This window comes from Branchiostoma belcheri, unplaced genomic scaffold (assembly GCF_001625305.1).
Source record: "Branchiostoma belcheri isolate BF01 breed outbred unplaced genomic scaffold, Haploidv18h27 scaffold726, whole genome shotgun sequence".
In the NCBI taxonomy this organism is placed as follows: Eukaryota; Metazoa; Chordata; class Leptocardii; order Amphioxiformes; family Branchiostomatidae; genus Branchiostoma; species Branchiostoma belcheri.
In genome coordinates this window covers 6138-15086 of record NW_017804383.1, presented here as the reverse complement: position 1 = coordinate 15086, position 8949 = coordinate 6138, and the positions used below count along the sequence as shown (strand labels likewise).

The window sequence follows — 8949 nt, the reverse complement described above, 5'->3', positions numbered from 1 at the left end:
GGTAACGTAAAAAGGAACATTTTTTTACATTAACGTTACAACTTTTAATAGTTCTATATATCTATATATCTATCTATCTATGATATCTATCATCTATCCTTCTTGAGGTTAAACTAGAGATGCCAGATTGCGGTTACTCGCCAGTAACATCTCACGCTCTAGCTGAAGGGACTTCACCTGTTTGTATTTAAAGAACATGTTTTTATGTACATGTAAACTACATGTATATAGCATTGATGTAAGAGTTTCTGTCTGCCGGCGACGAGCTCTGGTTCTCTCTCCAGGTTAAACTCAGCCAGGCTGCGGTTACTCGCCAGTAACATCTCACGCTCTAGCTGGAGGGACTTTACCTGGTTAAAGGACACAATTACATGATCATATACACTATAATTATATAAAATGTTTATGTTATAACTTATGTTTATCTGTGTATCCCTCTTGAGGTTAAACTCTGTCAGGCTGCGGTTACTCGCCAGTAACATCTCTTGCTCTACATGTAGCTGCAGGGATTTCACCTGTTTCAAGTGACAAAATTGTTGAATGTTGTAATGTCTATTGTAAGAATGATGTTAACTGGGGGAGTGGGAACCTCAAAGAATCTACTCTACCCTTTACTTTTCTGTGGTAATATATGTTATAATTCTTCTTCCTTTCGATGCCCACGTTCATGTCTGTGCTGAACATTCTGGCATGTCGAGGTCAGAGGTTTACATGATAAATTTACATTCCAATAATCTGCATTATATTTCACCTTCCTATTGTGAAAGTGACTCATTTTAGTAAAATACTGACATTTGTAGCTCTTACAACGAGTGTTATTTTTCCTTACTTCTTGCTGTAGTCATACCAGCTTGCCCCTTTTGGTACTATTTACTAGTAACATATCCTCACATTAAAAATTGGACCGGAGTATGACTCAGAAGAACATGACCAGCAGGTCACTAACTAAGCCGTAGCGACCAAGGGTTTTTTTAAACTGTTTGTATATGATTTATATACTGACTAGGAAGCATATACTAGCACATGTATATGAAAGTGGTTTCTTTAGTCGCTACGGCTAGACCAGAGGACCAGACATGTTCTTACTAGTACGAGTTCGGTAGTGTAACTGTAAGGTCATCATATACTCACAGATTCGTGGTCGCTAACCAAGTCCTGTATTCTGTCGTCATCGCTGAGCATTCTCTGCAGTTCCTCCCTATTCAAGTGGTTCAGAAGCTCGAAGGAAGCTTCTGGGGTTGCCCTTGAACCCTGAGACCAAGACATCGCGGATAATAAATCACAAGAAAACTAGAATAGAAAAGAAAACATTATTACACTGATCAGAAGAATGTTCAATGTCGGACCATCTAGTTTGAGCTTAACCGCATCTACACGCAACAAGTTAAAAGGCGCGTTTATGTCTACTGTTTTATGAATAATGCATAATTTCTTAGAAATATAATAGAATATGAACTAACTAACTTATTTTTAGGTAGGAGGAGCTTAAGAGATTCATCTTTATAATTTCTTTCTGCAAAAATAATAACTTCGCTTTTTGATGCGGTTCATAGTCCACCGTACAGCAACGACCTCTAGCGGTACAATAACTTTGCATGCACCAAGGCCATCTTTCATGCTAGTACTAGTATATCGAGCCTTCTTTTAGTCATAAGACATGCATTTAACAATGCAAATTTCTATCCATAACGTTGCACATACATACTTATACATACAATAGGAACCCCGTAATGTAATATGCATAGAAATTTGTAAACGCGGCTTCCAAAGTAGCAACGGCTACCTCAGCCCATTTCCCTGCACGACATGCCTGTCCTTGGTACTGAACACCATCCACACTGCAGTTTCCTCAGTGCACCACAGCTTTGTGGAAACTTTGTTGAATGGTAGAGGAATGTGGTGTGTTACAGCGGGTGGTTAGGGTGGTTAATACTATGAGTATGCCAAGTGACAATCGGCTAAATCGGTTGTATCAGTTTGCTATGCCTTAATCAAGTTATAATTTTCTAAGCAGATGCTAAGGCGCAAAATTGTGACACTTTTTCAGTGTCGGTAAGGGCAGACAGCTGTCAACATAAATGTTGTTTTGCAAAGTCGGTGCCACATTTTATGCTCTTGTGTGCGATCATTTGCAATTCCTATGCTACGGAATGCATGCTTTAGGATTGTAAGGGGTAGTCCTTCGATTGGATTGCTTAATCTGCTCATTTTTTGTAATTTCTTGTTTTTATTTTATATTTTCTTCTTAGTTGAACGTGATGTTATGTGGTCACGTAACTCATAAATCAGCGGTTCAGCGTACGCCTTAGCAACGAAGAAACTTTGTCATTCATGTTCCCTTTCAGAGAGAATATTACTAAGTATGCTAAATATAATTGTTTTCAATGGACGGGACACAAATGACAGAGAAGACGTAACCTTGGCCTTATATTATTTTGTGTTGGAAATGACATCCGACATTGTTGGGGCCGGGGAAGCTAAAATTTCAGAATGTCTACAAGATGAAACCTCACGTCTTGTTGACAAGGTTAGTGTCTACTGAGTAAGTCTCAAGCGGGAAACCAGGGTTTCTACTTTGCCTTTTTTGCAGTGCTGTTGTTAAGACACAATCCTTGGGTAAATAAAAAAAAATCATTCAAGTCCATGATCAAGGTAGAAGTTTAAAGTTGTCATAATCTTCTCTTTGTCTCCAAAATACCGAATGCCTCTTCATAAAAAAGCGCCGCGCCTTTCATTTCCATGTTAAAAAAAACGACACGCACTTTTATTCACCCAACTGGCACCGAACTTTTTACCTCTTTGAATTCATCCGAAAAAGCACAATTCAGACAATTAATTCCACTACGTACATAAGACTTTTATCTTGTGTTGTTTGCCACACGGCATTACGGATAGGCTACTGACGGAGAACATACAGCTTTCTGGTTTCTACCCAAAACCACAGGTACATGTATATTGCATAATGACCAGTGGTCAATATCATACTGGGTAGGGTCAGTTCCAGGTAGGGCTGCGTACCTAAACGTAACATCAGGTACAGGTACAAGTACTGGTACAGAGGTTTAGGTACAGGTCCGGACCTGTACCTGTACCTGAACAATTTGACAAATTAACACGTGTTCTTCACTTTTTCAATCATGACACAGAAACAATAATAAAGTGTTGGAGGGAAGGGAAAATGACTGACCTCTGACCTGATTTGAGTTTGTTGACCAATCACAACCCTGGATCAGCCACACTCTCGCGATGTCTCGTGAGACTGAGGATCTCAAATCAATCGACGGTGTTTACGTCTTTTCCAGTGCTAATTTTTCGTCTTTGTGGTAGGATTTACCTATCTTTAGTCATATAGATGGTGTAAACTAGCTATTTCGGTATATACTCGTTACTTCATGATCCGGTATTTTGGACCTGTACCGAAACGATTTTTACGGTATTGGACCGGTACAGTGTACCGGTCCGCAGCCCTAGTTCCAGGCTATCACTCAATCTGCAATAATTGTGAATCTGTCTTATAACGAAAATGTGAATATCAGGAAGACCACCCCCTACATGGCCTTGTCCCTGTCTCTAGAGCTAAAGCTACTGGACGCTCTCTCAGGAACAAAAACACCATCTCCGTCCCCCCAGCCAGAACAAAAAGACTTCATAACTCGTTCCTACATCAGTCTATCAGACTCTACAACCAGACTGTATAAAGCTGTCATACCTGGGATGTACTGTTCAAATAGTAGTATGTGTATGTTTCTGTATGTAATAATGTTACGTGTTAATTTTTAAATGATGTAAACACCAATGCCATTCAGGCAACATTATAGTTTCTATTTGGTATGTCTGTAATGTATGGAAATAAGGAATTGAATGGAATACCGCCGGCTCCCTATTGTACCATGGACTACGGAGGATGGATATATACCCCAGACCAGAGCCTCCTCGGAGGTGATTTTGTTTTTAGAACAGGCGAAAATCAATGCTCGGGCGGATGTCATCTATAAAAATAAATCAGTGTGGCCTGTGACAAGTGGATTTGACAATGGAATGTCTGGGGATTTTTTAAAAAGGTACTTCTAGTAATCAACTGCAGGCGTTGTACGCAGACCACAAATGTAAATGTAAAACCACATATACATGGATGCCAATGACATACTTCGACTTAAGTTGTATTTCACTGTATGTATCCAACTAAAGTGAATACATCGTTTTTTTTAGCTTGAAACGTGAATGTCTATTTGACTCTCTCTCACATATTCACACGCACATCACACCAATACTTCAGATAAATGAGAAAAATGTCATTATGTTAGACGCTAGAAAGCATTTCCCTAGCTGTAACATAAAATGGTATGAAAAAAGGTAAAAAACTTCCAAAGACATGTTTTTATGAACGTCTATTGAACGAGAAAGCAACGCAAAAATCTCCTAATCCCCCGAAGACCTCATTTTACTTCTCTCTGTTCAAGAAAGCAGCGCTCGTAATCCCCAAAGGAACTTGTTACTTGCGTCTTTCCTCTTCGTCCAAAAACGTACCGTCCAGACAATCAACCCTACAATGTACGTAAGAATAGTCTTTGGTTGTTTCTCACACGGCATTACCATTGCGGATCGGCTACCGAAGAAGGCAGACACACCCTACATGCAGCAACCTGTGCCCGAGGCATTTTACGAGTTCCTACCGAGAGTACCAAAAGGTATGAGTCTGCCAAGTGACAATCGGCTAAATCGGTTGTATCAGTTTGCTATGCCTTAATCAAGTTATAATTTTCTAAGCAGATGCTAAGGCGCAAAATTGTGACACTTTTTCAGTGCCGGCAAGGGCAGACAGCTGTCAGCATAAATGTTGTTTTGCAAAGTCGGTGCCACATTTTATGCTCTTGTGTGCGATCATTTGCAATTCCTATGCTACGGAATGCATGCTTTAGGATTGTAAGGGGTAGTCCTTCGATTGGATTGCTTAATCTGCTCATTATGGCTTCACACAAAGTGGTGAAGACATATTGTGTTCTCTCATGTTTCTCCTTCTTCTCCTCCTCCTCCTCCTGCCATTTCTTTAAATGGATTCATCTCTGCCATTTCTGGGCCAAATAACATGAAATTTGGCATGAAGGTAGAGTGGGTCAAATACCCTTGACGTCATTTTTTTCATTTTTTTTGAAAAATTGTTTTATTTGGGTTTTTTGGCCATTTTCGTGCAAAAAATATACATTTTGGGATCTGGAGCCCTGGTACTAGAACCAAATGACCTGAAATTTGGTATGGGGATACCTTGGACACATGTCTACAAAACTTCATTCAAGCTTTCGACATACACTACTTAGAAATTGGGAAAAATAAGGCTTTTTGGCTATTTTCGGACCAAAAATGTACATTTTTGGCTCCTGTGCCCTAATATTAAATCCGAATGACCTGAAATTTGGTATGGGGATACCTTGGTCACATGTCCAAAGAATGTCATTCACGATTTTGACATACACCACTTTAAAATTATGTAAAATAGGGCTTTTTGGCTATTTCCGGCATTGGAAGGTTCCATTAATTCTGCATGGGGGTGTAGACTATTGGCGGCCATCGTGGAATAGATCCATTTTCGGTATGGGGGATGTGGTGAAGCCATCACTGCATTTGCTCTCAAGCAAATGTCGGCCTTTCTAGTTTGTTTTAGTTTGTTGTTTTTATTTTATATTTTCTTCTTAGTTGAACGTGCCACGTAACTCATAAATCAGCGGTCCAGCGTACGCCTTAGCAACGAAGAAACTTTGTCATTCATGTTCCCTTTCAGAGAGAATATTACCAAGTATGCTAAATATAATTGTTTTCAATGGACGGGACACAAATGACAGAGAAGACGTAACCTTATATTATTTTGTGTTGGAAATGACATCCGACATTGTTGGGGCCGGGGAAGCTAAAATTTCAGAATGTCTACAAGATGAAACCTCACGTCTTGTTGACAAGGTTAGTGTCTACTGAGTAAGTCTCAAGCGGGAAACCAGGGTTTCTACTTTGCCTTTTTTGCAGTGCTGTTGTTAAGACACAATCCTTGGGTAAATAAAAAAAAAATCATTCAAGTCCATGATCAAGGTAGAAGTTTAAAGTTGTCATAATCTTCTCTTTGTCTCCAAAATACCGAATGCCTCTTCATAAAAAGCGCCGCGCCCTTCATTTCCATGTTAAAAAACGACACGCACTTTTATTCACCCAACTGGCACCGAACTTTTTACCTCTTTGAATTCATCCGAAAAAGCACAATTCAGACAATTAATTCCACTACGTACATAAGACTTTTATCTTGTGTTGTTTGCCACACGGCATTACCGATAGGCTACTGACGGAGAACATACAGCTTTCTGGTTTCTACCCAAAATTGCTTCATATAAGAAAGCAGCGCTCTTTCTTAAATATCTTGATCCCCAAAAGCACCGAACTTCTTTGTCCAAAAAGCAGCTCTTTTAATTAAAAGCATGACATTTTCCGTACAAGAAAACAAACGCACTTCTAGATCTACTCAGACGAAAAGCACTGCACTCGTTATCTCTTCGAATTCATCTAGGAAAGCACTTTTCAGACAATCGCCGCGAAATTTTGTCACATGCTTTTGTAGATCCGCTACCGAAGGAGAACACCCTCCAACAACAACATTCTATCCCTTGCTCCAGTTCCTACCAAGAAAGTGTCAAATGAAGCTATCGTGACTACCTTAAAAGGTACGTGTCTGCCAGTTTACAATAAATACGGCTAAAATTTTTGTAAATAAAGAATTTTTCTTGCGCCCCGTCCAATTTTTTACACCGTTATTTCTCATGATGGGGCCTGCCATATTTTAGGTCCAGGGCATCAGGTGGGTATGACCTATTACAAGAGAGGCTTGCCGTTCTGTTTAGGTGGCAGATCACCATTGGAAAAAAGATGCGACACGTGCTGACATCCAGGTAATACGATACGCCAAAAAGCAGTTACTCAAGCAACTGGATATGATTTTGGAAACGGTCAGACGTTTCAGCTAGTATCCACATCCAGTCACTGACGAAAGCTAGTGAAATACTAGCTGAAACGCCTGACCGTTTCCAAAATCATATCCAGTTGCTTGAGTAACTGCTTATTGGCGTACGTTTGGCTTGGCCTGACAAAGGAGCTTTCTGATTCTTTAGGTGTCAGATCACCATGGGAAGAAAGCTGCGACACGTCCTGATTTTCCTTCTCATCATCCTGAAGGAGCCCGACATGACAGAAGCTGGCTGCTACACGTGTAAACCGTCACCATCCTGCAGGGTCAGCAAGGGCCTCACCAGCATCCCTCAGAACATCCCAACATCCATCTCTGAGTTAACTCTAAGGAATAACCGTATCAAAACTGTAAAGCAGTCTGAGCTGTTGCGGTTTAAAAATTTGCGTTCCGTGTGCCTCGTACACAACCAGATAGCAACGATTGAAGCAGGCACATTTGCAAATCTGTCCAAGTTACAAAAATTGAGGCTGTCCTATAACCGCATAACTACCATCCATCCTGGTACATTTGAAAATTTAAGACACTTTGAACTAAACAACAACCAGATAACTACCATCCCTGCTGGTGCATTTGCAAATCTGCCCAATTTAAGACACTTGACACTACACCACAACCAGATAACTACCATCCCTGCTGGTGCATTTGAAAATCTGCCCAAGCTAAATAACTTGCAACTAAACAACAACCAGATAACTACCATCCCTGCTGGTGCATTTGAAAATCTGCCCAAGCTAAATAAATTGCAACTAAGCAACAACCAGATAAACACCACTGATCCTGGTGCATTTAAAAATCTGCCCATCCTAGAATTGTTGTCCTTAGACAACAACCAGATAACTACCATCCTTGCTGGTGCATTTGCAAATCTGCCCAATTTAATGCAATTGACACTACACAACAACCAGATAACTACCATCCTTGCTGGTGCATTTGCAAATCTTCCCAATTTAAGACACTTGACACTAAACAAAAACCAGATAACTACCATCCCTTCTGGTGCATTTGCAAATCTGCCCAATTTAATACAATTGACACTACACAACAACCAGATAACTACCATCCCTGCTGGTGCATTTGCAAATCTGCCCAATTTAAGACACTTGACACTAAACAACAACCAGATAACTACCACTGATCCTGGTGCATTTAAAAATCTGCCCCCATTAAAACGCTTTACAATTTCGCGCAACAAGATGTCGGCCATTCCTCTGTCAATCTTCTGCTTGTTCCCATCTGATATCACCATAGAACTTGACGGGAACCCCTGGCAGTGTGACTGTAGGATGGCTCCGATCAGGCGAATTCCCCAATTAAACAACCACATAACTTGCGCCCAACCCGGCAAAGTTCAGGGACAGAAGCTTACACATGTCGATCCTAAAGAACTGACATGTAAAGAGTCAGCCATATCACCACTTACTGTTGATAGCTGTTCTGCTGCAGTGTCAACACCTTCAGTTAGCAGCACAGAAAGCAATACTAGCCCATCAGTCTTCAAAACCACTGCTGGCTCAACAGCAAACCCCGCAGAAAATTCAAAAACCACTGCTGGCTCAACAGCAAACCCCGCAGAAAATTCAAAAACCACTGCTGGCTCAACAGCAAACCCCGCAGAAAATTCAAAAACCACTGCTGGCTCAACAGCCTACCCCGCAGAAAATGCAATCAAATCAAACTCTCACTTTCACTGGTACTTTAAGTTTAATGCTGCCCCTTTGTCTGATCCTGAGTCAACATCATGCCCTGCAGGCAAAACAAGAGCAACACTAACTTCGCCCCTTCTAATCACTTCAGGGAAACCAGAGAAATTTGCTCCCAGTTTCTCAATACCTGTTCTCATTGGCTCTATCTGTGGTCCAGTAGCTGGAACTGTTCTGATTGGAATTTTCTTGGTTGTAATTTGGAACAAAAGGAAGACCAGGAATCCTCCTTTAGGGTTGAATCCC

At 40.7% G+C, this 8949-nt stretch overlaps 1 protein-coding gene across 1 annotated transcript; it reads left to right on the top strand.

Moving 5' to 3' along the window:
• The first annotated feature begins 7158 nt into the window (after positions 1-7158).
• LOC109485110 (leucine-rich repeat-containing protein 15-like) lies at positions 7159-8465 on the top strand. Its single transcript, XM_019788544.1, has 3 exons — positions 7159-7218; positions 7687-8300; positions 8447-8465. Exons 1-3 carry the CDS (start codon positions 7159-7161, stop codon positions 8463-8465), a joined length of 693 nt encoding a protein of 230 aa, XP_019644103.1.
• The last annotated feature ends 484 nt before the right edge of the window (positions 8466-8949 follow it).

Bases quoted from the DNA above. Each gene is read 5' to 3' on its own strand.
- LOC109485110 (XM_019788544.1), top strand. From the start codon at position 7,159: ATGGGAAGAAAGCTGCGACACGTCCTGATTTTCCTTCTCATCATCCTG. The intron at 7,219-7,686 runs ATGACAGAAGCT...CAACTAAACAAC, and splicing joins TCATCCTGAAGGAGCCCGAC to AACCAGATAACTACCATCCC.